The sequence below is a fragment of the Conger conger genome, chromosome 13, assembly GCF_963514075.1.
Source record: "Conger conger chromosome 13, fConCon1.1, whole genome shotgun sequence".
Lineage (NCBI taxonomy): Eukaryota > Metazoa > Chordata > Actinopteri > Anguilliformes > Congridae > Conger > Conger conger.
The window spans coordinates 15,677,384-15,702,767 of record NC_083772.1 but is presented as its reverse complement, the minus strand read 5'-3'; the positions used below and the strand labels follow the sequence as shown (position 1 = coordinate 15,702,767).

At 43.3% G+C, this 25,384-nt stretch overlaps 1 protein-coding gene across 1 annotated transcript in view; it reads right to left on the bottom strand.

The window, feature by feature from the left end:
- Positions 1 to 233: 233 nt before the first annotated feature.
- The window catches only part of prkdc (protein kinase, DNA-activated, catalytic subunit), a 50,201-nt gene continuing 25,050 nt past the window's right edge, over positions 234 to 25,384 (bottom strand). Inside the window, exons 42-86 of the mRNA XM_061217111.1 lie at positions 24,914 to 25,092; positions 24,597 to 24,765; positions 24,229 to 24,294; positions 23,838 to 23,901; positions 23,332 to 23,477; positions 22,786 to 22,917; positions 20,725 to 20,844; positions 20,097 to 20,240; positions 19,757 to 19,908; positions 19,146 to 19,277; positions 18,913 to 19,021; positions 18,063 to 18,190; positions 17,756 to 17,905; positions 17,235 to 17,408; positions 16,764 to 16,862; positions 16,208 to 16,418; positions 15,794 to 15,977; positions 14,293 to 14,487; positions 13,984 to 14,099; positions 13,635 to 13,766; positions 12,934 to 13,098; positions 12,389 to 12,597; positions 11,207 to 11,345; positions 10,730 to 10,918; positions 10,422 to 10,646; positions 10,215 to 10,323; positions 10,015 to 10,117; positions 9,289 to 9,475; positions 8,866 to 9,040; positions 8,091 to 8,284; positions 7,027 to 7,207; positions 6,580 to 6,740; positions 6,150 to 6,361; positions 5,679 to 5,766; positions 5,396 to 5,539; positions 5,007 to 5,214; positions 4,259 to 4,326; positions 3,955 to 4,175; positions 3,475 to 3,564; positions 3,212 to 3,292; positions 2,943 to 3,014; positions 2,042 to 2,243; positions 1,455 to 1,643; positions 1,232 to 1,371; positions 234 to 641 (exon numbers count right to left, since the gene is read on the bottom strand). Coding sequence (XP_061073095.1) covers positions 437 to 641; positions 1,232 to 1,371; positions 1,455 to 1,643; positions 2,042 to 2,243; positions 2,943 to 3,014; positions 3,212 to 3,292; positions 3,475 to 3,564; positions 3,955 to 4,175; positions 4,259 to 4,326; positions 5,007 to 5,214; positions 5,396 to 5,539; positions 5,679 to 5,766; positions 6,150 to 6,361; positions 6,580 to 6,740; positions 7,027 to 7,207; positions 8,091 to 8,284; positions 8,866 to 9,040; positions 9,289 to 9,475; positions 10,015 to 10,117; positions 10,215 to 10,323; positions 10,422 to 10,646; positions 10,730 to 10,918; positions 11,207 to 11,345; positions 12,389 to 12,597; positions 12,934 to 13,098; positions 13,635 to 13,766; positions 13,984 to 14,099; positions 14,293 to 14,487; positions 15,794 to 15,977; positions 16,208 to 16,418; positions 16,764 to 16,862; positions 17,235 to 17,408; positions 17,756 to 17,905; positions 18,063 to 18,190; positions 18,913 to 19,021; positions 19,146 to 19,277; positions 19,757 to 19,908; positions 20,097 to 20,240; positions 20,725 to 20,844; positions 22,786 to 22,917; positions 23,332 to 23,477; positions 23,838 to 23,901; positions 24,229 to 24,294; positions 24,597 to 24,765; positions 24,914 to 25,092 — 6,759 coding nt within the window. The 3' untranslated portion in view covers positions 234 to 436. The remainder of the gene's footprint in view (positions 642 to 1,231; positions 1,372 to 1,454; positions 1,644 to 2,041; positions 2,244 to 2,942; positions 3,015 to 3,211; positions 3,293 to 3,474; positions 3,565 to 3,954; positions 4,176 to 4,258; positions 4,327 to 5,006; positions 5,215 to 5,395; positions 5,540 to 5,678; positions 5,767 to 6,149; positions 6,362 to 6,579; positions 6,741 to 7,026; positions 7,208 to 8,090; positions 8,285 to 8,865; positions 9,041 to 9,288; positions 9,476 to 10,014; positions 10,118 to 10,214; positions 10,324 to 10,421; positions 10,647 to 10,729; positions 10,919 to 11,206; positions 11,346 to 12,388; positions 12,598 to 12,933; positions 13,099 to 13,634; positions 13,767 to 13,983; positions 14,100 to 14,292; positions 14,488 to 15,793; positions 15,978 to 16,207; positions 16,419 to 16,763; positions 16,863 to 17,234; positions 17,409 to 17,755; positions 17,906 to 18,062; positions 18,191 to 18,912; positions 19,022 to 19,145; positions 19,278 to 19,756; positions 19,909 to 20,096; positions 20,241 to 20,724; positions 20,845 to 22,785; positions 22,918 to 23,331; positions 23,478 to 23,837; positions 23,902 to 24,228; positions 24,295 to 24,596; positions 24,766 to 24,913; positions 25,093 to 25,384) is intronic.

Sequence of the window (25,384 nt, the reverse complement as noted above, 5' to 3'; positions counted from 1 at the left end):
CAGTGTGTGGATGGGCCCCAAAATCTAGTGTTGGTTAACATGCTGTTCTCCTGTGCTGTTCGGTTTGCTAAAGCTGCGCATTAATTCTGTGAACTTGGTTTGTGGCCTGCGGGGTGAGATAAAAACTCCAGTGATATCGCATGCTTCAGAGGACAGGGTGTGCCTGTGTACACTTGAATTCTAAATACAGGAGAAAATGACTGGAAATGGCATTTAAAAAAAGAAAGGCGGGATTATTGGTGGAATCAACATTTATTTTTCCAGGAACCATATTAAATGTGCATTCACTCAGCATACAATTTGTATAAAAAAAACCATGCGAAAACTCAGTTGTCAGTACCTACTCTATCCAATACGATTTTTGATGACTCTGGTAATGGTATTTGTTTTAGTAGGAAAGGAATGTGTGACACGGCAGGTGTGTAGGAGGTGATGTTCATATCCAGGCCTCCCAGCCGAACCACACTCGGCCAAGGATGTTGGGGTCGGTGGCCTGGTCCAGCAGGCAGTCCACCTGGGCCTCCACAGACAGGCCGTCTGCACTCTCCCGCGCGCGCACGTTGTGCTCCTCCTGCCCCAGCGCTACCGCCAGCATGCCTTTGAAAGGGGCCGCTTTCTCGAAGCCCAGCCTCAGCTCCTCGCTGTAAAAGCACGCGGGCAGATGAATTAACATTCAGACCAGAAACGTACTGTGCAGCAAGCTCATCTGCACTCCGCTGTTTGGAGGATCGTCAGGTACGTCCGTTATGATGTGTACATTTCCAAACCCATTTTTACAGCAAGCCTCAGTTAAAGAATGCCAGAATATCCCATAGAAAATCTGGTTTCTCAGTTGTGCATACAGTTAAAGAAGAGTCTATTGTGCCCATACACATTTAGATGAACCTTTATGCCCACAGACACAGTCATATGGACTATTATGAAAATACACACTCATATTGAATATTCTGACTATACACAGTCATATGGACTATTATGACCATAGTCATATGGGCTATTATGACCATACACAGTCATATGGGATATCATATTTATACACAGTCATGTAGGCCATTATGACCATACACACTGTTATATGGGCTATTACATCCATACAGTCATGTGAGCTATAATGACCATACAAAGTCATATTACAGCCATAGTGTCTCTCACACCACCCAACGCTCTATCCAAACAGTATGACGCTCTATCCATACAGCAACCACACCAACCGGTACACTGACTTTAATACCTGGTGATAACAGCTGGATTAGCTCCTTCCAGTTTCCTTCGGGCAAAGTTGACCTTCTGAACTGGGTACCAGTTGATTTCTTTGGTGTTTACAGTCTGCACCCATGTACCCCCCTTCTTCAGCTGCTTCAGCTCAAAGTTCTGAAAAAGAATTAGGACTGGTAGCATTTATTTTCCTGTCACTGCAGTAACCGCACCGCTGTCAATACTCAAGTAACACACACCTTCCAGTCCAAAGAAGGCTCCTTGACAAAGATGTCCATTGTGTTGAGGAGCAGGTCTGGATCAGCTCTGAAGGCCCTGAGTGAATGTACCATGACGCTCTGTATCAGACCAGACTCTCTCATAGGCTGCATTAGGTTAAGGAACTGCCGCGTCAGGCGGAATGGCATCAACTCAGGAACAGGCAGAAACTGAGGGTACAAACAACGCAAGGTAAATACATACCATATCCTACATAACTAATGAGCACTTTATGCATAATGCCGTCAATGTCCAAACATTATTAAAATACGATATTACTCTGCTTTATATGGCTGCAGAGAAGTATGTTCAAAATTAGGACAATGGGACCGATATGCCATTGTTGAATGACTATATATATATATAGGATTTCTTGCAGCTACGCACTCTTATTCGGCCCTTAATTGTTTCTTGCAGCTGTATTGTTCCATTTGGTTGTTTTATTTCTTAATCGATGGAAACCTAGCTGCTTCTGCAAGGGGGAAGAGAGAACAGATCTGGCTTGGGGGGTTTTTTATCTACTGAAAATGGCTGATGAACTGATTCCGATTGCATGAAAAGCACCTACCTGCGTGGCAGAGCCGAAGGCGTGGCCAAAGTCGATGCCGACAGCACCTCCGGTCTCCAGGTTGACCATGAAGTTGGACAGGTGGCGGTCCCCGATGCCCAGGACCCACTGGCTGATGCATATGAGGGCGTGGGAGCTGGAGAAGTGGGACCGCAGAAAGAGGAAGGCCTCGGGCGTCCTGCTCATCTTCAGGAACGCTCTCCTGGAAAGGGAAATGGTAAATGTTGCATTTATAAAGCACCTTTATCCAAAGCGCTGTACAATTGATGCTTCTCATTCACCCATTCATACACACACTCAGACACCAACGGCGATTGGCTGCCATGCAAGGCACCAACCAGCTCGGGAATCGAACTCCCAGACTACTGCTCTTACCACCTGAGCCAATGTCGCTGTCAAGGCAGCCAAGACTGCACCAAGACAGAGCTAATCATACCCTCCCAAAGACCCTGCCATTCCTGTTCTCATGTAATCAATCTGTCCTGGTTGTAGAGCACCTATTGGATATTTCTTTCTTTTGCTGGCTTGTAGCGTGTTGGGTATCTCCCTTTCTGCACCCTGCCATTCAGGTTTGTGAATGACCCTCTAGGGGGCAAGAGTGTCTGGATTTAATCTGTAGAGCCTAATATCTTACAGTGCAGAAACCTACACAAGGGGCATTCAATATAAATAACATTATTATTTTCACTGCAACATGCCTGTTTTCCAAACAAGTTGCCCTGTGGCTCACCTCATTACCCATTGCTGTTAACAGTTGCCCATAAATGTGCTGTGTTTATCATGACCATTATCATCAGGAAATACAAAGACATTTACAATTGACCACAGTGTAAAATAATAATCATTTGACAGATTTCAAATCTTACCATAGTTCCACTTCAAGATAATAATTTATATATACCTCAGAAGATCCTCTGGGACAAGGCGCTCAATATTCCTAAAATTGGTGACCGTCTCATTGCGATTTACTTTCCTGTAACACACAAGACCAATCGTTATGCATCATGACCATATTAAAGGTATAATAAATAATTATGAAATTACACAAAATTTAACTTGTAATTCGGGCAGAATAACAAGGTATAAGCAACAGGAAAACTGACTTATCTTGCACAAAATAATTTATGTTTTATGGGTTCAGACTCCAGTGAGTGTTCTTTCACCACCCACCTGTACACTTCACCATATCGAGCAATTCCATCAACTCTCCCTGCCATTTTGCTGAGCCAACTTTCGTAAGCTTCCATCGGTCTGAAATACAGAAATATGCATTAAGAGAGCAGGCAGATGTGGCGAGCAGTACCACTGCAGGCCGATAAGGCCCCAGCCGACCACGGCGCAGGGGCAGAAGCATCCTCAGTCTTGGAGGAAGAATGGAAAGGCAGGTGAGATTGGCAGGTTGCGTGCCGAGTCAGTTTTTCCAGCATGCTGACCTTGATGAATTTTTCTCCTCCTCAGTCCTGCTGCTGTTCAGGAAGTCCTTCAGTGTGCAGGTGTTTCCTATCCACTCAATCAGGCCAATCCTGAAGAGAACAGGACCAGTCCCCATAAAACAATATGTCAACATGAAATTGAAAAATATGGGTCATGTTGGGGTGAGATACAGGATCCTTACACCCATATTTGGCATCATTGGCCACCCTCATCCACTCTACATATCACATCATTAACACATCACATCCTCTCAAAACCACTTAAGCTATTCATCAAATTGAAGTCCACATACTGTATTCGATCCTCAGAGGCTGGGTCCATTCCCCATAACACAACCACTGAGTCGCAAATCAGTCAGCTACAAATCCCTGTACATTTATTATTAAAACAAGACTGAGTGTACAAAACAGCACACTCCAAGCACAGTTAGGTAGACCCATGAAAAATGTCAAGGGAACCACCTGACTGGAGGTACGTACCTGGACGTCATGGGAACCACCTGGTAGGTGTGGAGCAGCAGGTTTCTCTGAGAGCAGCTGGAGTCCTGGGACAGGATGGTGTTCATGATGCCGAAGAGCTGCTCGATGCGCTGATCCTGCCGCAGGTCCTCCCCACCTTTCACCAGAAAGGGGTGCTCCCTCTCATCATCTCCCCGAATGATCAGCCTCTTGGGCTTCCGGATGGAGGTCATAACCTTTACCTGGTGCAGGACATTTCCAACCTCAGCATTTCTGCAATACTTAGGACACTTGGCCTTCTCGGTTTAATACATAATGTACGTACCCTCTCATCAAATCCAACAATCTTGGCATGATACTCTGGCAAAGGCTTGGATCTGCCATCATATTGTCCTAGAATAGGAAAATATTCCAATTATTCCAATAATTTTTTATATCCCAGCGATACGGGAAGCCATGGGACCCCACAATACAATACAATACAGATTCATTTATTATTTTAATGAAGACTTGCTGCACTAAAATGCTTTCTTAATCTGAGGGTACTGTACGTACATACAGTACAACTGATGCATGGCATGAATAATTCCGGTTCAGCATCATGTCAGTTTACCAGCACTGTTAATGAGCCAGATTATTTCTTAGTGCTGTTCTTGTTAAGGAACACAGGAGCCAAATTGGCTCAGTTTGGGATAAATTCTTCCCCAATTCTCCCATGTTTTCAAATATCACTCCACCAAAATAAAAACTGGTTGAAGCTTGAAGAAGAATAAAATTGAGCCTTTCTTTAAAATCTTAAATAATTAATTGAATGTTCACCTTCTTTGTGGTGATACGGTATTTTTACCAAAAGCTACTAAGGGAAGGTCTTTCACCAGAAGGTCTCAGAACAGGCCAACTCATCATGAGTTTACCATTTTATCTTTTTATGAACTCATTAAGCATTATTCAACCACTTGTATCCAGGGTATACCTCACATTTACTCTTCAATTTCCATTAAAACACAGATCATTATTGTTGGAAAGCAAAAAAAAGTTTAAAAAAATTCCCCCAAAAAAGAAAGAAAGAAAACCTGGGATCTCCAGCTCATTCTTCAGGATATCCGCTCTGAAACTGCTCATCCAGGGGGAATACTCCTTCAGGTTCCCTGGCTCCTTCTGGAATACACGCATGGAAGATCCCAGAGCCTCCACTGACTTCAGATAGTTATTGTCCTTCCTCTTCTCAAATAGCTTTGAGCCACCCTCTCCCAACAATTTCTCGATCTCTTTGGCAAATTTCTGTTTTGGCCGGGGGGGGGGGGGGGGGGGGGGGGGGGAGAAATGCATGATAAGCTGAATAGCCAGTTCTACTCATGATGTATTATCAGGTTCAATGTGCCATTACATGGAACTGAAAGAAACCTCACAGCAAAAAAAACATTCGAATACAATCATTCAACATAACACATTGTAACACTACCTGTATGAACCTCTTGCGGAAAGACCCAAAACCCTCTGCTTTCTGATTTCCCAGAATAGAGTGCATTTCCCCATACATTGCCCTGATTGTCTTCTTGTCTGTGCCTGGTTTCTCCAACTCATTCTTCATAGTGTCCCACCAGTCCTGAAAAGAATGTTTCATTACATACTTTCCAACTTCAAAATAATGAGAATGGGATGGAATGACCATTTTGAGCATTTTATACTTAAAGTTTATGTCAAATAATAATTTGACATTAAAAAGCTGTGTAAATGTGTGTTACCCTGAAAAGCATTTCAGGGTTTGTGAGCTGCTGCAAGGCATCAATGAAGTCTTTATGAACCCCCCCTTTATCCAGCAGATATTTCAGCCTGGAAAACAAGGAGAAAAAAAAAAAAATACTTTAGCTTGGTAAAGAAACAAAGCTACTAATCTATAAAATATTTAAATGTTTTTTATTTTAATCATATATTCCCCCCGTCTCAGGGTTCATTATTCCAAACTTTAAGGGCGATATTAACAAATTAAAATAAAGAATTGCAAATTGGATTGAGTCCTCTTTTCCACAATACTGTGGTTGCACTGAATGCTGTGAACCCAGTACATACAGTACTTCAAGAATGACAGCGACATCAATCAAACAAGATAAAGGCTCTTCTATGATCAGATTCTGAGACTAACATTGAGACTAATGAACAGAACTGTTAACTCAAGTTTGTGGAGGCCTTGAGAGAAATTAGCAGTCTTGGACTACCTGGTGACAAACTCCTTGTTTGCATGCCCGGTGGCAGAGAGTGGGAAGTCAAAGGTCTCACTGCTGATCATGTAGGGGTAGATGAGTGCCTGTGGATACAGCTCAGCGATCTCCTGGATAATCTGCTGCACCGCAATCGCCTCCTGTTTGTCCAGCAGCGCAATCATCTGATTGATCCAACCAATCAGCATCCAGCACGGCACAGACAAGACCTAAGCAAGCAGAGAACCTGCCATGGTCAAGAGTGAACATACACTGGTGGAGAAGCACCACAGATGTAGGGGAAGGTAAATGTCTAAAATTTATTGTAAAATAAACTATAAGAAACCCAATTTCATGACAAGTAATACAGTCATTCCATACTGAACATCATTATTTCATAGTGACCATGGAATTGCAGCATAAATCCTGGACAGTAAGTCAGGCTGACCTCTTTGGCCATGAGATTCAGGGCATCGCCAGGATACAGCTCAATTATCTGTAGGAGCCGTGGGAATTTTAGCCGAGCCTCTTCCGAGTTCATCTTCAGGGCTTTCAACAGCATCTCCACCACAATGACAGGGAATGTGGTGAGCTCTGGGAATTCTGAAGCTGAAGACAAGGACATCAATTTCACTTTCAGTTTTTCCTTTTGTCAGTGGATTGACTAAAATACTGTACGCTTTCCTTTTCACACATCTTTTTTAAAAGACAGGCAAACTTGCACTGCAAAAGTGCTTTAAACAAGCAGCAGAATGACCTTTACCAAGCCACTTATCCTGAGAAAGCAAATAAGAGTCAAGGAGAAGTCATGGTTAATGATTTAAGACTGATATTAGGCAATGCCTTGACATCTTATTAATGAATGATCTGGACAGGCTCTGTATTGCATATTTACCTTGAATGTTCTGCTCCTCGTCACGCAGTTTTTTGTCACAGAAATTGGCCAGAGCCAGGTAGGCCTCTACAGTGTTGGGGGTGTCAACAGCCCCCCCCGGGCAGGACTGTGGCTTCCCCTCGGCCGCCTTCACCGCACCGCGCAGGAGCTCCAGAGCCCGCCGCTGCAGTCCCACCACCACCTGCAAGGGGGCCTCCGCCATGTCAACACACTGGAGACCGAGCCCAGAGAACCAGCATTTCAAAAAGATCTTCACCCTTCCAGTCCCAAGCTCAAATATTAAGTGGCTCCATCCAAATACCAAGGGCTTCTGGCTTTGGTTGAGAAAATTGAGTACATTTCGTAGGGTTTTAATTGGGGTTCAAAACAATAGTATAGCAGTCATTTTGATTGGATGAAAAGGTATAAGCATGCTGAGTGCCAAAAGGGATTTTATGGTGGTTACGTTTCTTGGGACTGAAAGGGTTAACAAATTAACAAAAAATTACCACACTCATGGTTTACATTTATACTGCATTTATACTAATTTTTTTAATTAATTCACTCACATTTATTTCCACATTGATTTATTGTTTCATAAGATTTCAAGCTTTTTCCATACTGCTTTTCTTGATGTACACACTCTGTCAATCAACCTTGATCCAACCACCAAAGACATAAGCAACTACTCACAGATGTCTCTGTTCACTGGGCAACAGCAGTAGTTGGCACCGCAAAACTGCAGTAGCTCTTAGTTGGCATCACTAGCCACAGGCAGTGCTTGGTTTTCACCATTAGACACCATTACTGGCAGCATGTGATTTATGTTTAGAAATGTACTGCAGTGAGTTCACTAAAGCACTGGGCTTTGTGTTTACTCTGTTAGGTATCACAGTGAAGAACGGCTGAATTGTGATGTTGACCTATGGTGCTTTGCGATTAAGGTTTAGTCACTCTTTCTCCACATAATAAATGAAGAGCTATAGCCCATGAAAATGCAGGCTAAGGAAATACCAGTGGATATTGTGCTTGTGCTTTGGGGAGTGCGTGTGCGTCACTTCACATTAGAGAGACATATTTTTAACCTGCTGAGGGTTGGGAGGTGAAGATGTTCTAGACAGCTGCAGTAGCCTCTCCGCCTTCTCACTCCCGACAGCCTGCAGAAGGGTGGAGTCCCGACTCAGAGCCGAAGCCAGGATGGAGTAAGTAGTTCCTAGTAAGATGTGATGCTCCTGGAAAGACTTTGCTGTTGCATCTGTGTACTTCATCTGTGCTTCATCTACAGAATTCAAGACAGTGAACAACATTCACTTGGTTTCATAGTTCTTGCACAAGACTTATATGCACAATACAGGCATTCTGGACTTTTCAGAAGGATGATGCCTTTTCAGAAGCATTATTTTCTCAGTGACTCCTCAAATAGGTCCAATACATGAAAACCAAAGACATACCTCCGATTTATAAGAATATTGTTTATTGGTATAAATTCCCATCTTTGATGAGTTTGTCTTATTTATGGGCATGGTGGATCATGGTATGACAGGCTAATTAGCGTATAGAGAGAAGACTGCACCTTTTTAGACTGTACCTTAGTTCTCCCTCTTGATTCACACCCTCCCCCCCATATCCCTCTTTTACAGCCTATATTTCAAAAATAAGTAAATAAACATGAAAAATAAATAAACTATTGCTTTTATGGTTAGAACTGCCCTTAATGCGTGTTTTGCCATTCATGAATTTGATGCTTTTCACTTCCTGAAGAACTTATGCACTTGTAAGTCGCTTTGGATTAAAAGGGTCTGCTAAATAACTCAAATGTAAGTCTTTGAGAGGCAAGCTCTGTAAATTGAAGTGATATACCGAGCAGTGGGACGGTCTTGAGGACAGTCAGGATTTGATCTGCTTTGGCTTGGCTCTGACAGCGTTTGTGACTGTAGCGTGTGAAGCTGTGGACCCAGGTCAACAGCCAGCTGGGCTGCATCTTCGCCTCCCTGTGGATCTCTTTCAGCAACTTGGTCGCCACTGAAAAGTTATTCTGAAACGACAACTCGGTATCAGCACAAAGGCAAGAAAACATCACTCCAATTACATGACAAAAAATAAGTTTGGTGATATCGTTTAGATACTAGTAATTTGATGATATGGCCCCATTGGGGAATTCATAATAATACTGTAGGCAGGAAACCTTCCCCGATCCCCCAGTTATTCCCTCATCCAGTATGCCTACAGGGGGGTTCCACCCTGATTAATGAGATAGCATTAAAGGTGCAGCATAGAGTTTACCTGCATCCATGCACTGTCAGCCATTTTAAGCTTCATGCTGAACTTGCAGTCCTTTATCATCATAGTGAGATGGTCTGGGTGATCAGGTGGTACATTCACTTCACTGGCTCCATCACCATCCACCTCCATGGTGTCACCAGAGGCTGAGGTGGTGAGTTTCTCAGCAATCTTGTCCAGGAAGAAGCACCTGAAACAGAGATGCAAATGCCTTAAGAGAGACACAAGAACTATGACCAATATTGTAGATCTATATGATTTAAACTACTTAAATAAAAATAATAAACAATTTCAGTACACCCCTGCATAATTTAGCTACCACACAACCAAGCTCAATTTGATCAGATGTGAGGTGGATAAAAAAGGTGGGATAAAAAGTCAAATAAGCAAGGCAGTGGAAATCGATTAATTCAAATTAATTCAGGTATTAATTCAAAGCACTTTCGAGAAGGACACTACAACAAAAGGTCACAGACTTTCTGTCCTTTTATATGCTGTAAAGCCCAAAGCCTTCTGCAGTCAGAGGATTGCAGGCGTCATGCATGTTACTGTAAACAATACACAAACGAAAACAATCTTCTAGGCCTGGCATCGATGCAGCTTACAAACATCACTAAATGGCAAGACTTGCCAATTATTATTGATATATTACTGGCAAATTCCAAAAAAAAAACAAAAAAAAACAACCATAACTTGTTGTATAGGCTCCTATGCAAAATGGCATCTTACCGAGTTGTAATGATGTCATCCCACACATTCATTGGATCCATTTTTGCATCAGGATACCGATCTGTCCAAAGTGTAACCAGTTTCTTGAGGGAATTCAGTGTTACTGAGAAAGGAAAAAATTACAATTTCAGTTACAATAATCCGATTCTAATCTTCAATACATTTGTAAATAAACAACAGTGGGCTATCAGGGATATTACCATCTCTTTTGACAAAGTTAAGGAACTCCTGAGTCTCTGTCAGAGCCTGCACCGACTGCAGTTTGGTCATGCGGCTTTCATTCAGGAGAGAATCGATGCTGGCGTAGTTCTACACGGACACAAATCAGCGGTTAATTATATAAGGAGCTTGACTACAGCCTAATAAAAAACGCAGTTTCGTTTTTTTTGCCCCTTCTTAGTTCTGACCTGCATGAAGACCTGAACGCTGTTGTTGGCGTAGTACTGGGCCCGGTGGTAGTCTCCCTGCAGGATGTACAGCAGGCTGAGCTCATGGCTGTAGCAGGTCTCCATGATGCTCTTCCTCTCCTCCACCGTCATGGCGTTGTCGACAAAGGTGAGCAGAGCCTGGTCCTGCTGTCCCAGCTGCAGCTGCTTCACCATGCTGCGCATCAGGTAGGGCAGATAGGCTTCCTGAAGCACAGAACCCCCGCGTCACTCCTCACCGATCACGACGGAAACCATAGCACCTGTGAAGGCTTTCTCTCCCGCGATACCTGGTAGAAGGGATCGGTCCAGATCTTCTGCAGCCCGGTGGGTGAGCGGTCTTCGAAGTTGACGGTGCAGCAGTATTGAAGAGCAGACCACTCAGTCAGATGTGAGTAGGACTCTAGGGCGGCGATCTCCCAGAAGTCCTTCTCGGTGTCAGTGGGTTCTCCGTCCATCCACTCCTCAGTGTTCAAAGCCTGGGATAAACACATTAAAACCATCTCACTCTCTTATGAATTTTACACAGTTTTAGGACAGCGCAGAGACGAGCCAGGCCGAAAAGTCTGTGGGACCTCAGGGCCAGCACACCCCACTTTACTGATGGTCAGTACCCATGTGATATCATCTTTGGGGTGAGGGAGCTGCAGGAGGCAGAACTCCTCAGACCCTCTCTATGGAGCAGAAGACCCCTGTGCCCCCACCCCTGGCACCTGAAGCGCTGCACCTCATTACAGAGCGCTGTACCTCATTATAGAGCGCTGTACCTCATTATAGAGTTTAACTGCTTCCGCATAGTCGCTCTTCGCTTCTGCCTGAAGTGCTCTGTTGGTGATGGGCTTGGTCCCAATCTTGCCACTGAAGATCCCGCGCACAACATCGTAGTCTCCCAAAGACCTGTACAGTCTGCAGAAATAGCCAATGTAAGTGTACATTAGGGCTGTCACTTTTAACAAAAAGTTGAGTTTGAAAGAATCTCATAAATAAGTTTTGAATTTGTTCAATTTTCTACAGTCAAAATTGTAATAAAACTGCCATAATGTATAATTAAAATACATTATAAAATACAAAATTCAACCTGTAGCTAAATAGCTTAAATGTGCTATAACAATTATTGAACAAAAAAGTGACATCCCTATTGTACATATGCACAGTTAAACTTGAAGTATGTACATGTAGGTACGGTTCATAACAAAACCCTGAATTTCAGACCAGATACTGCAATCGTAAATGCTAAATACTACCTTCCAAAGTCTTGAAGTGTCTTAATGAATCTGTATTATGGATTACGATTTTGCCATCAGAAACTGCTCAGAGACAGAATTACGGAAAACGAGATGACAAATGAACAGATGAAAAGACTATAGCAGTAACGTATTCCTGAGAAAGACTATAGCAGTAATGCGTTCCTGAGAAAGGCTATAGCAGTAATGCGTTCCTGAGAAAGGCTATAGCAGTAATGCGTTCCTGAGAAAGGCTATAGCAGTAATGCGTTCCTGAGAAAGACTATAACAGTAATGTGTTCCAGAGAAAGGCTATAACAGTAATGTGTTCCTGAGAAAGGCTATAGCTGAAATGTGTTCCTGAGAAAGGCTATAACAGTAATGTGTTCCTGAGAAAGGCTATAGCTGAAATGTGTTCCTGAAAAAGGCTATAGCAGTAATGTGTTCCTGAGAAAGGCTATAGCAGTAATGCGTTCCTGAGAAAGACTATAACAGTAATGTGTTCCAGAGAAAGGCTATAACAGTAATGTGTTCCAGAGAAAGGCTATAACAGTAATGTGTTCCTGAGAAAGGCTATAGCTGAAATGTGTTCCTGAGAAAGGCTATAACAGTAATGTGTTCCTGAGAAAGGCTATAGCTGAAATGTGTTCCTGAAAAAGGCTATAGCAGTAATGCGTTTCTCTGGTGTTTAGGAGAATGTGAGTGTACGGGGCTTGGCGGGCATACTTGGCCAGGTGGATCCAGCGCTCGGTGTCGGGGGACACCTGTTTTTGGGTGCGCGAGCGCTTGGCTGCGGGCTGTGCGGGGCCCCAGTCCTGTCCCAGGGCCTCCTCCAGCAGCAGCACACCCATGGGCTGCTGGAGGCTGGACAGGCAGCTGGAGCTCACGCCCGACGGGTGCACCTTCAGTAGCTCCTTGTGCTGGTAGCACATTTCCTGCAGGCAGACACGCAACACCAGTGTAAATATAGCTACTCACTATCACCATTACTATTGCTATTAATAAACTGTGTTTGATTAGATCCCAGGGGGACCTGGGAGAATCAAATACCGGTAATCTTTTTAAAAGATGATGAAATAGCTGGAGGTACAAAAGTACAGTAGCTCCATTCGTATTTGTGGTGGTTCAAACTCAGTGAGTTAAATGATCACAAGCCGTGATTGCACTGGCAAAAGCAAACTCACTGGAAAATGAATATATGTTTATCACAGACTGATCAACAAACTAAGTCTGAATTGTCCCCCAGCTGATGCATGAAGAAACTCTCAAACCTGAATACAGGACACGAAGGGAGGGAAGTATATTGTGCTTTTGCTGAGGAAGTTGTTGATGTCCTCCAGAAGCTGTTCTGTGACTCTCCTCCTTTCCCCTTCCATTTCTACCAGGATCCCAGCAAACAGAGAGCTGAACAGCTGCTTCGCCAGAGTGGAGTCTCTCTAAAACAACAAGCACATTTGTCAATTACATCCAAGATGCTCAATAGTAAAGTCTGAGTATGTCCCTCCCCACTTGTACTGTCCTCTCTTGTCACCAGTGCACCCCCCATATCCACCCAGGAAGCCCTCAATGCAGGTTTTAAAATATATATATATTTCTGAAATAAAAAAGCTAAATCAGTCATTTATTTACAATGGTGGCTGTACCGATTTACCTAAAAGTAAAAATTTAAATAAGTCCTTATTCAAATCTGAATAAGTCCTTATTTAGTAGCGACCTCCACATCATAATTAATTTGTGTTTCACATTGAATATACTTTGATCAAATAAGTACTTAATAAGAGTGGAGAAAGGAAACAATTGCAAGTATTGGTCAGTGACCAAAGCTTGAGAGTTTCTTGTCAACTGCAGAAAATCAAAAGGGCCAAACTTCATTACATTTGTGAATTTGTGTGCGGAAAAAAAGCAGTGCAGTTGGAAAGTATTGAGTGAATTTAAAGAGCCTGTTCGGCGATTGAGAGCGGTCAGGACAGACCTGTGCCAGGGCCTGTAAGGGGGCGATGAGGCTGCTGTGCTGAATCTGGATATCGGGCAGCTCTCCCACCCTGTACCGCCGGTACAGGGTCACCTGGGCATCCCGCCGCACTTTCTGATCCGCGGCCTTCTCCTGCAGAACAAAATGTCAGACTTATGTTATATATGTATAAAGAGCAACCCAGGTCAAATGATACAGATACCAGACTGTGAGGCTGTTCCATGCAGTAGAACAGTACCTTAACAGATATCAGACGGTGGGGGTGAGTGACAAGGGCAAAGACTCTGAACAAGAGCACCAAGAGAAAGGGGTTTTGGTGCCTTTCAAGTGCCCTGTCTTTCTGAATTACCTTCTCTTCCTTCTGTTTAATGATCTCCTTCTTTGCAAAGCTCAAGCTGGTTTTCTCAGGGTCCTTCAAGAACTTTCTTTTCAGCCTCAGGATGTGAGCCCGCTTCTCCATCGCAGCTGAGGAAAAAAAACATACCTTCAAAGGCTGTAGATTCATGAGCCCACAAAAGTGCAAAAAAGGTACATTATTTTCTGTTTAAATAAAAAGGTTGAGGTTTTACAAACCACACAAATGTAAAGTAGAAATATAGAAAATCCGTAAAACTGGCTCCCAGGTACCCCAGGGCTGAAATCCCCACATTGGGTATACCATTGGTCATACTGTCCACAGTGTCCGTAGGGGTGCTGAGCTGCTTCAAGCCAAAATCGGCCCCCAAGGCCTTCCTGGAGACTTGCTGTCGTTCGGTCTTCCCAAAAACCATTAAGGAACCAGAGGAGGGTGGGGTGTACTCTGCCACGGTGGTCACACTGCTGCCGGTGAGCCAGTTGAAGGCCTTCCGCCTGCCTGCAACACAAGAAAATACCTTTACCGACAAATACGTTTACTAACCCTGAATTTCACTTTGTTTTCTATTAGAGAAATGTACACACCATCATGAGAAGCAACCACACAAATACATTAAACACGTATGAAGTCAAGATATAGCCACAAGCAGCAATTCTACAGTAAGGCAGTCTGGGAGATAACTCCCAAAGCCAGTGTTGATTATTGAATGTAGGCCACTGGAATCCTATAGAGTTTATAATGTAGAACAATATTGCATGTTTGCATTTTGCCTATAGATATTCATAAAAATATTATGCATACCAGATTCTGCTCAAATATGTCCCTTGGCAGCCATATTGTCCAAGATCAACTTTTCCCAGACCGGGATTTGACCAGGTTCAGACATTTTGTACAAACTGAGAAAACCACCGAGAAGTAAAGAACATTTTTCTGTTTTAAATTTTTATCCCATGTGGTCAACATGATGGTCCTGACAGACAGGTAGGATTATAGTATTTAGGGTGTGGCAGCCCAACCCAGCTCAATTTACTGCTGATCACCCTCTTTTAACAGGCAAAGCCAAGAGGAAGCCCAACAGGAGGCCTCTAAATGGCATACTGTAATAGAATATTAAATTACTTAGAGGATAAACTATTATTAATAACAACAATCTAAATTGAAAGGTACAATAGGTAATTTTGGACTTCTATCAGTCAAGAGAGGAATTGCAGCAATGTTGAAACGCCAGCATGTGGCAATTAGAACCAATTTTCAACCAATGAGCTTGAATTATTGTATAGCAATACAATTTTTTGGTACAGAGTGTCAGACCGTCAGCTGTATATTCTGAAACCCAAATTTAAGGACTATATACACAGGCAGAGGGTGAGTCAACATGTCAGTGAGCCTTTTTCAATGGTAGGAAGGGATTTATAATGGTTTATAACAATGATTTAACACAAAAATCTTACCTACTCTACCTTTAAGTCACCAAATTGAAATCCTCAAATTGATTGATAAGTCAAATAGGAAGCTTGTGTAATTAACCAACAAGTCAAAACTGCTTCTATATTAGGTTTACAATTAAGTAAGTTAAATGAACAAACAAGACATGGTAATGAGAATCACAAAGTCATACACTAACTTACAAATGTACAGATGTATTCAATTGTAAAGATGACTATATGTGACTTGTCATCTCGTAGGAAAAGGTCTCAAGTATGGCATTACCTGTCTGAAAGACTGGGTGTGTTTCATCATCTGGAGACAGTAAGAATACCTGATATAACTGGGTGTTTTTATTAAGTGGAAACAGTGGCAGTACCTGTGGTCTGAGTCGGGGTGAACTCCAGGGTAGCCTGGGTGGCACGGAGCTGGCCTCCTGGGACCCAGCTGCGGTCCTGGGACGAGGACTGGGACTGGGGTCCAGCCTGACTGGCCAGGGTCTCCGCAAACATGGGAGTGAGGACTGTGCTTCTGTGACGCCAGCTGGAGTCGATCACATACTCCTTAAAACCAGAGAGAAACGCATTACTGCTAGTCTTTCTTAAGAATGCATTACTGCTATATTCTTTCTCAGGAACCTATTACTGCTATAGCCTTATGGGGTTAAGGGCCTTGCTCAAGGTCCCAACGGCTGTGCTGATCTTATCGTGGCAACACCGGGGCTTGAACCACCAACCTTCCGGGTCCCAGTGAAGGAACTTAGCCACGAGGCTACAGGCAGCCCTTAGCGTACCTGGAACTTGCACTCGGAGAGCGGGTACTCGAACAGCGGCCGGCTGTAGTCGGGGCTGCGGCTGGTGAGCTCCAGCAGCAGGTTGGTGGCCAGGCTGAGGAAGCGGGCCTCGGTCCCGGTAGAGTACATCGAGTGCAGCAGGGCGAGCATGCGCTCCGGCGTGCTCGTGGGAAGACGCTTCTCATGGCTCCAGAAGTTGTGCACGTACAGCCTGCAGCAGAGGGAGCAGGCTTTTTAAACCGCAGAAACGGGGACCAGCAGTTTATCTAGGCCAGGTGACCCCAAAATGACTTCAGCTTCCATTACCACCTGGATCTGATACAATTAGGAACACCACATAAAAGTGTGACCCTCATAAAAGCAGGAGGAATGAATGTGACATGGACAGAATATAAAACACAAGAAAGTCTTTGAGTGACCGTGTGAAACAGTATTCGGTTTCATTCCTGCCTTTGACAAAGAATGATATAATACTATACAGGGATGGCATATTTCTCTGAACCAAAACAAATGGAGTGTCGGCAACACAATGACATTATAAATGTGATGGACTTACTGAAGGCCTTGGTTTTCATCCAGAAGTCCCTGTAGCAGAGTGTCTTTTGCTCTACTGTAGACATCCACTGAGACGTTGTCAGACTGACTCTCCTTGTCACTAAACAAACATATCAGCAATCAATAACAGACAAATATTTAGTACGTGCCATACCTCAAAACGAGCTGCTCAAAACGATTCGTACTTATAGATGAACTTGATTACTAATCGCAACAATAAACAATTGTGGATTCTTAACATATAGTTTCTCAGCTCTTCTCATTGTATACTTTTAATTTCAATAACAATGCAATATTATTAATGGAAGGGTAATGTTCCCATAGGAAATTAATGGCTTCAATTTGGCATCAAAGGCCAGTTTCACACACAAACTGGAAGCGTATCATTTAAATGGAACCCAGATCCACATGGGTCAAACATAAGAAATAAGAAATAAGAAACCAGTGAGAACTATACCAGAAGGAAGGATACCTGTAGTTGTCATGAATCCACATGAGAATGTCATACATGTGCTCTCTGCACACAGGAGAGGGGTGGCTAACAAAGGAAGTCACCACACCAAGGATCTCTTGAACTTCCTCTGGCTTCAGGTTTGGCAGAATCTTGTGGACAATACTTAGACAGACAACCTGTCTGGCCACATCCCTGACAAAAGAAGAATATGTGGGGAAATAAGTAACATCATCACTGGGTGTACCTACCCAACCCTGATACTGGGTAAACCTCTGACCAAACCCCATTATTGGTGATACTTATGAGACCCAATATACTGTATAACACATATACCCTGGTTATACCTATGACCCTACCATACTACTGTGTATAATTATGACCCAACCCCAATACTGGGTATCCATGTGACCCAGCCCTGCTGTTTCTACTGCTGCTACTACTAACAATAATACATAGCTTTATTATATAGCACTCAAATATGAAATGCACTGTACTTTGAAGTAATACTTTGAATAATATAAATGATAAGGGTGACTTGCCTGTGGCCCATGACTCGGCTGAAGTCCTTAGTTTTTAGCTCGAAGTAGACATCTGGGATATTATCCGCCCGGCTAAGTACACACTCAAGACAGTGTGTCTTCAGCAGGCCGTGCATCTTTGGCAACAGGTAAAACACTTGGCTCAAAAACCTGCAACGATAAGAACATTGCAAGAATAAAAAACAATTATGTTTCTATGAGTCAAGTAACCATGAACGGAAATGCAGCTGGCAAAATGCTTTGAAAAAGCAGAACATTTTCACAGTCGTAAGTTCCACTGAAAACTAAAAGGAGAAATAATTCTTACCCATCCACGAAGGGGGGGTAGTGCCTGGACACCTTACTCAAGCAAAGAATGAATCGGTCGTCTTTATTCATTTTCTTAAGCTCCTTCAGCTTATTAGCAGTGAGGTCGAAAAGGGGTCCCTCGGATTGCTGTGAACCGCACAAAGCTTCAATCAGATGAACAGCCATATTCACATTACCGAAAAAGTATTCCTCCATCCACAATTCATCTCCACAATGAATGACTGTTAGAGTGGGATCTACACTCAGTGTGCTCTTTATCAGGTATTTATAACTTTTTTTTTAAAGTAATAAATTAAGTCTTCTGCTGCTGTAGCCTATCCGCTTACAGTTTTGACACATTGTGTGTTCAGAGATGCTCTTCTGCATACCACTGTTGTAATGCTTGATTATTTGCGTTACTGTCACCTTTCATCAGTCTGGCCCTTCTCCTCTGACCTCTCTCATTAACAATGCATTTCTGCTTGCAGAACTGCTGCTCACTGGATGTTTTTTTGTTTTTCTAACCATTCTCTGTAAACTCTAGAGACTGTTGGGCATAAAAATCCTAGGAGATCAGCTGAGATACTCAAATCACCCTATCAGGCACCAACAATAATTCCACAGTCAAAGTCATTTAGGATAAATTTCTTCCCCATTCTGACATTTGGTCTGAAAAACTGCATGATTTTATGCATTTATTTGCTGCCACATGATTGGTTGATTAAATATTTGCATTAACAAGCTGGTGTACAGGTCTACCTAATAAAGTCATCACTGAGTGTATAAGCAATTAGTTGGTCTGTCCCTTATCATTGAAAATGCAAAACAAAACAATGGCAAAGAATGATGTCAACAAAGTCTTCACATGCCTTCTCTTTCTCTGCCATAAACTGCATGCTCAGGCCAATTATTTCTGACGCTGGGGTGTAGATTTCCATGGACGCAAAGGTAAGATTGCTTGTCAAAGACTGGACGTACCTGCAACACAAGGTTTACAAAGTCACCATTTTGGGTAGTCACCATTATTTGGCACAGATATTTCCACACATGGTCAAAACAGAAAAAAAGAAAATGGCGGGTGTGTGTGTGTGTGTTACATTACCTTTGATACTCTACCCCACATCTGGGGTCATAAGGAGGGAGATTATTGGCCAGCACTATCCCCAGGAGCTGAAGCCCCACAGAGTTGTCCTTACTGCTGGGGTCTGTCGCAGAAAACTGCTCATATATCTGACTGCAGAATAAACAGCATCATTAAAGTTCTGTACATCCCAATGAACTTGCCCTAGTGTCTCAGTAATGCTGACGCTCACTGGTCGGAAAATGTTAGCCAAGTCTGCTACTGTTTCTCATATTAACCAGATGAAGGCACTTATTTTCTCTGACACGGTTTTGTTTCACATATTTATCCCCTATGTATTCAACTTTGGAATGCCTAATCACATTCATCGCCATTGCTTGTTGCTGCTAATCGCATTAATCGTCAGTCCTTGTTGCTGCAAGCTCCTCTTTGGATTTGAGAGAGCGCAGACAAGTTATCCTCCGAACCCCACAATGTTAGCCACCACTTATTATCACACTGCAGTCAGACATTTCATGTCATTAAAAGAGGAGGAAGATATTTAATGCACAGCTCAGAGAAGAGTTTACGCTAGTCAAAACTGTGACCGGACTTCTAAAAAGGGAAAGGCAGGGATAAAATTTGTTCCTGACCCGTAAGGCACCACAAGGCAGGCTTTCCAGCACTCCACCACGGTCTTTATGATCTCCAGGTTGTGCCTGAAGACAGCTCTCTTACTGTGAAAACAGTGCTTCATGAGGAACAGCAGCAACCGATTCGCAAGGACCTCATCTTTTGTGTTACCCTGGAGGAGAAAAAAAACACGAGACCTTTGGTGTAATGTTGCTTCAAAACCAGACAATTTTTAGTTGGTATTTGCCACTAGATACATACTGTATGGACATACCCTTGCTGCTATGTATCAGTTAGCTTCATACTGTTACTGGTGGGTATAATAATGAATAATAACGATGCTAAAATATTGAGTTGGACCTTTGGGGTGGCCAGACTGGTCCAGGACAGGACGGTGACAACAATGTCAACCACCATGGAGTGGATTCCAGCACCTCCTTTCTCTTCAGAAATCACCAACTGCAACAGAGGCCCCAGCCAGAATCTGGCATACGGACGGAAAACCTGCAAAAAAGACAAACAGATCATGGTCACTTATCAACCACAGCTGTGGTTAACAGATAGAGGGAAGGCATTCCTACTATACTATCGCCCAGACAGAGAGAAGGTATTTATGCAATAGCACTACTCACAGAGAGAAGGTATTTCTGCTATATCATTACTGAGAGAGAACATATTCCTGCTATAGTATGGTTTCACGAGGGAAGGAAGGCATTCCTTATCTTGTATCGCTCAGACCTGCTGGGAACAGTCTCACCAGGTCATGAGTCACTCAAAATAACAGCAGTCTTTCATAAACCCCTGAAATTTCTGATCATGATATATTTGAACATGAACATATTTCATCATGCATACCAATGAAAATAGCAGAGGCCCCCTGATTAACAAATTACCGTCTGACAGTAGTGGGAAATTACAGTGAGTTTTCTGGAGTTCAGGATGTAAGAATGCACTTGTAGAAAGTAGCCACGTGAAGCCAAGTCTTTACCTCCTCAGTGTTAATGATCAGTTTCGCAATGAAGAGACGGACATTCAACCGCGTGGAAGAATTTTCTAATTTTCCTTGAAAAAACTTCATCCACGGCGGAAGTTCACTTGGTTCTGCACCCTGAAACACAAAGGACAGGTAAATCCATCCAAATCCATTGAACAAGCTGCCTCCCACCAACTCTCTTCCTTCCTCTCACAGAATAACCTGCTGGACCCCCACCGGTCTGGCTTCAGACCTGGCCACTCGACGGAGACCGCACTCCTCTCTGTCAATGAGTCCCTTCAGGCTGCACGAGCAACCTCCCTCTCCTCTGTCCTGATCCTTCTTGACCTCTCTGCGGCATTCAACACAGTCAACCACTCCATCCTCTTAGCCTCCCTGGCATCTACAGGGATCTGTGGCACAGCTTTAGAGTGGATTAAATCTTATCTCTCTGGCTGGTCCTCCCAGGTGTCCTGGGCTGGAAGAGTGTCAGCCCCTCGCCCCCTTGTTACAGGAGTCCGCCAGGGCTCAGTCCTCGGACCCCTCCTCTTCTCCATTTACACCAGATCCCTTGGCCCCGTTATCTCTGCTCATGGGATCTCATATCATTGTTATGCCGATGACACCCAACTCTTTCTCTCCTTCCCCCCAACAGACACACAGGTCTCTACCCGTATCTCCGCCTGCCTGAGAGACATCCAGAGCTGGATGGGCAAACACCATCTAAAGCTAAACCCAGGTAAAACGGAGGTAATCGTCATCCCTGCTCTAACCTCTCCCTTCTCCGATTTTTCCATCTCACTAGGGGATACCACAGTGACCTCATCCCCTAGTGCAAGAAACCTTGGAGTGGTGATGGACAACAGGCTGTCCTTCTCCGAGAACATCGCTACGGTGACCCGGGCGTGCAGGTTCTTCCTGTACAACATCCGGAGAATCCGACCCTTTCTCACCACCTACTCCACTCAGCTCCTTGTTCAAGCAATGGTCCTGTCCCGCCTGGACTATTGCAATTCTCTGCTGGCTGGCCTTCCAGCATCTGCCATCAGACCGCTACAAGTGATCCAGAATGCTGCAGCCCGTCTGGTATTCAATGTTCCCAGACGTTCACATGTCACGCCCCTGCTCAGCAAACTTGCATGGTGCTCGCATACCAGGCAGTTAAGGGATCAGCCCCTGTATTATATTCAATCCCTTATCAAGACCTATACACCAACAAGACCCCTCCGTTCTGCCACTTCGTGCCGTCTGGCGCCTCCCCCTCGCCACACCAGCACTTCACGCTCACGACTGCTGTCTGTCCTGGTCCCACGGTGGTGGAATGACCTCCCGGTGGATGTCAGAACAGCAGAATCTCTGACCTCCTTCAAGCGCAGACTGAAGACTCATCTCTTCAGGCTACACCTTTCCCTCCCCAACTCACCACCATGATTATTATGGTATTCTAGCTGCCAACTGTGGTATGCTAGTTTGGAAGTTCATTGTACTCTTCAAGGGTTCTGATTATCTGTATGTTTACACTAGGACTCAGAACTGTACTGTCCTCTCAGGTCCTCTTCGCACTTATACTTGTGTTTCATTTGCACTTCGTTGTACGTCGCTCTGGATAAGAGCGCTAAATGCACTGTAATGTAATGTAAAAAATTAAGTAAATGAAAGTTTAATTTACATATACTGTATGTCACAAAAAAATTAGTGTAAATGTGTCAGGAAACAATAGGTAAATTAGATAATAGTCATAAAAGTGTTACAGGTAGTAAAGGTCAAGAACTTCAGCGAAGTCAAATACATATTAAACCCACTAAAAATATTCAATGGTTTAATATCCGCTTTTTTGAGATAATACAACCATCTCAGGAGACAACATGTTGCAGGGGGAAAAAAATGTTTAGTTTTTATTGAATGACGCTTATAGGTTAGGTTTCAGCACAGGTTGGTTCTTAAAATTAAGACCAGATACTCATCCCCTACAGGTGACAAAAATGAATTTCCGGGTCTCAGAAGGATATCGAGAAAAGATATGACTTCTTTGGAAAAAGGTACTCCCCCTAAATGATGTAGAAAATGGTGACAAACCTGCTCCACACTGGGCGTGATCCTCTGCATGTGTCTGACTAGGATGATCATGGTGGCCATGCACTCGTGTTGGTTCAGCTCGTCCATCTCCAGCTCTATCGTCTCATCCTGAGGGGCTGCCTCTGTCCGTCCCTGAGAGAAAAAAAATGAACAGATCTTCAGCAGGAACTACCTGCATCATTCTCAAATGAAATGGTAAATGGTTGGAATTTATATAGTGCCTTTATCCAAAGTGCTGTACAATTGATGTTTCTCATTCACCCATTCACACACCAACGCCGATTGGCTACCATGCGAGTCACCAACCAGCACATCAGGAGCAATCGGGGTTAGGTGTCTTGCTCAGGGACGCCTCGACACACCCAGGGCGGGACCGAACCGGCAACCCTCCGACTGCCAGACAACTGCTCTTACCGCCTGAGTCAATGTCGCCCCGTAAGGTAGTTCACGCAAGTCTGACATATTTGATTACATTTTAAAAAGAGAAGACACATCAGCCGTCTCATCTCCTACAGTCAGAGCAGAAGGAAGTAGAAGTATCTGTACCCTGCTGCTGCCGGCTGTCTGGCGGCCAGTGACGTCAGAAGTGTAAGAGAAGCTCTGGACACCCGTGGAGAAGTCGAACTGACTCATCTCCTCACTCAGGCTGCTACCAGCCATGAAGGACTGTGTGGGCAGGTAGTGAGGTTCTTCTGGAAAGAGAAAACCAGATATTTTTTAATCAGTGCTCAGCATGAAAGGATCATGGCTTTGTGCTGCTGTTAATGTGTAACTAATATTAATGTTCAGCAATGCTAATGTAACTTATGTTAATGTGTATGGTAATGTGTAACTATTATCAATGTGCAACTGAAGTTAATGTCTAACTTCAGTTAACTAATGTTAATGTGTAGCAAATGTTAACGCGTAACTCATGCTAATGTGTAACTCATGTTAATGTGTAACTAATGTTAACGCGTAACTAAAGTTAATGCGTAACTCATGTTAATGCGTAACTCATGTTAATGTGTAACTCATGTTAATGTGTAACTCATGTAACAAAGCAGTCTTGCCTTCATTCTCTGCACTGGCCTCTTTCCGAATTGTCACAAATTTGTTCTTCCTCTCGAGAGGAACCTTTAGGAAAAATGTATGGAATTTTATTTCACTTGTGGTGGGTACAAAATGCCAAACCATATTATATGACATTATTATAATAACCTAATTTTCAGGGGGGGGAATAAAGGGAGTAACGGGAAAAGGATTAAAACGACAATGATCAATTCTGTCCCAGACTTTCATAGTTTTGAACTAGAGAATATAATTTGAAAAACATAGCAATATCAAGCCAATCTCATGTTTGATATAAATCGCATCAGTGCTCACCAATAGCTTTTAGCGTTCTGAACAGAGAAGCTATGAGGGAACATTTCAATAAAGGCAGATCTTGACTGGAGAACATACCTCAACTTCTATGGGGAATCTGTACGTCTTCTGCATGTCAATGATATTCTCCAATATAAACTGATTCTGAAATACAAGGGGAAAAACACTTATTCATATTCATAGTCTGGGTAGTACAGACAGTCTCCCCTCCTTTTGAATTGTTTTGCTTAACTCAAACGAGTTTAGAGCAGAGAGGGTACCTAATACAAAAGATAGATCAGATGGTGGGATGGTTGAACACCCCCACGCACACACACACACACACACCTCACCCGTAATTACATTTTATCATCCAGTTTACTTTCCAGCCATTGTCACTTACAAAAGCGAATCTCTGACCCCAAAAGTATGCATGCCTCAAAACCCCAAACACAAAAGCATCTTACTTTCTCTGGCTTCTCGGAAAAGAGGAACCCTTGGTAGAACTTGGCCTCACTGAAGCTGCAGCTGATGGCAGCGATTGCACAGTTGTAGGCAGCACAGTGATACTGTCTCCTCTTCTCCAGAAGCTGGGTCTCACCAGTCATGTTCTCTGTGAAAGCCTCAAAGCAGGACCTGAGAAATAATACCATACAGGGGGTGTGCTACATTCCCACAAGAAGCTGCTGCGATTTTACTTCATTTTTGGAAGACCACAATGGCACTGTTTTACTTCACAACTGAACAACATACAGTATCATTCATACATCTCTGGGGTCCTTACTTGATCAGGGTTTTGGACAGCTCATTTCCCTCCACTGTGCTTGTTCCAGAGAAAGCCTGGTTGATCTCCGAATCCTTAGAATAGACGTCCACTTTGGGAAGGCGTGAGTATAGCACTTCCAGTAGCTTGTAGCAGCCTTTTTTCTTATTTATTTGGGCCTCAAACGCAACTTCAATTGACTGAAGAAAGCATCAATAAACATTATAATTTATCATGGATTAAACACCAGAAGGTCCAAACACGTTAATATACACACACAAGCACTTTATTAGAGGTTTTTTTTTTTTTTTTTTTTTTGCACAATTTGAAAACTCTAGAGACTAGTGTATTTGGAAAAACCCAGGATATCAGCAGTTTCTGAGATAGGTAATTTGACTGTCTGCCACCAAGAATCATTCCAGGGTCAAAGTCACTTAGATCACATTTTATCCTCATTCTGATGGTTGATGTGACTATTAACTGAAGCTCCTT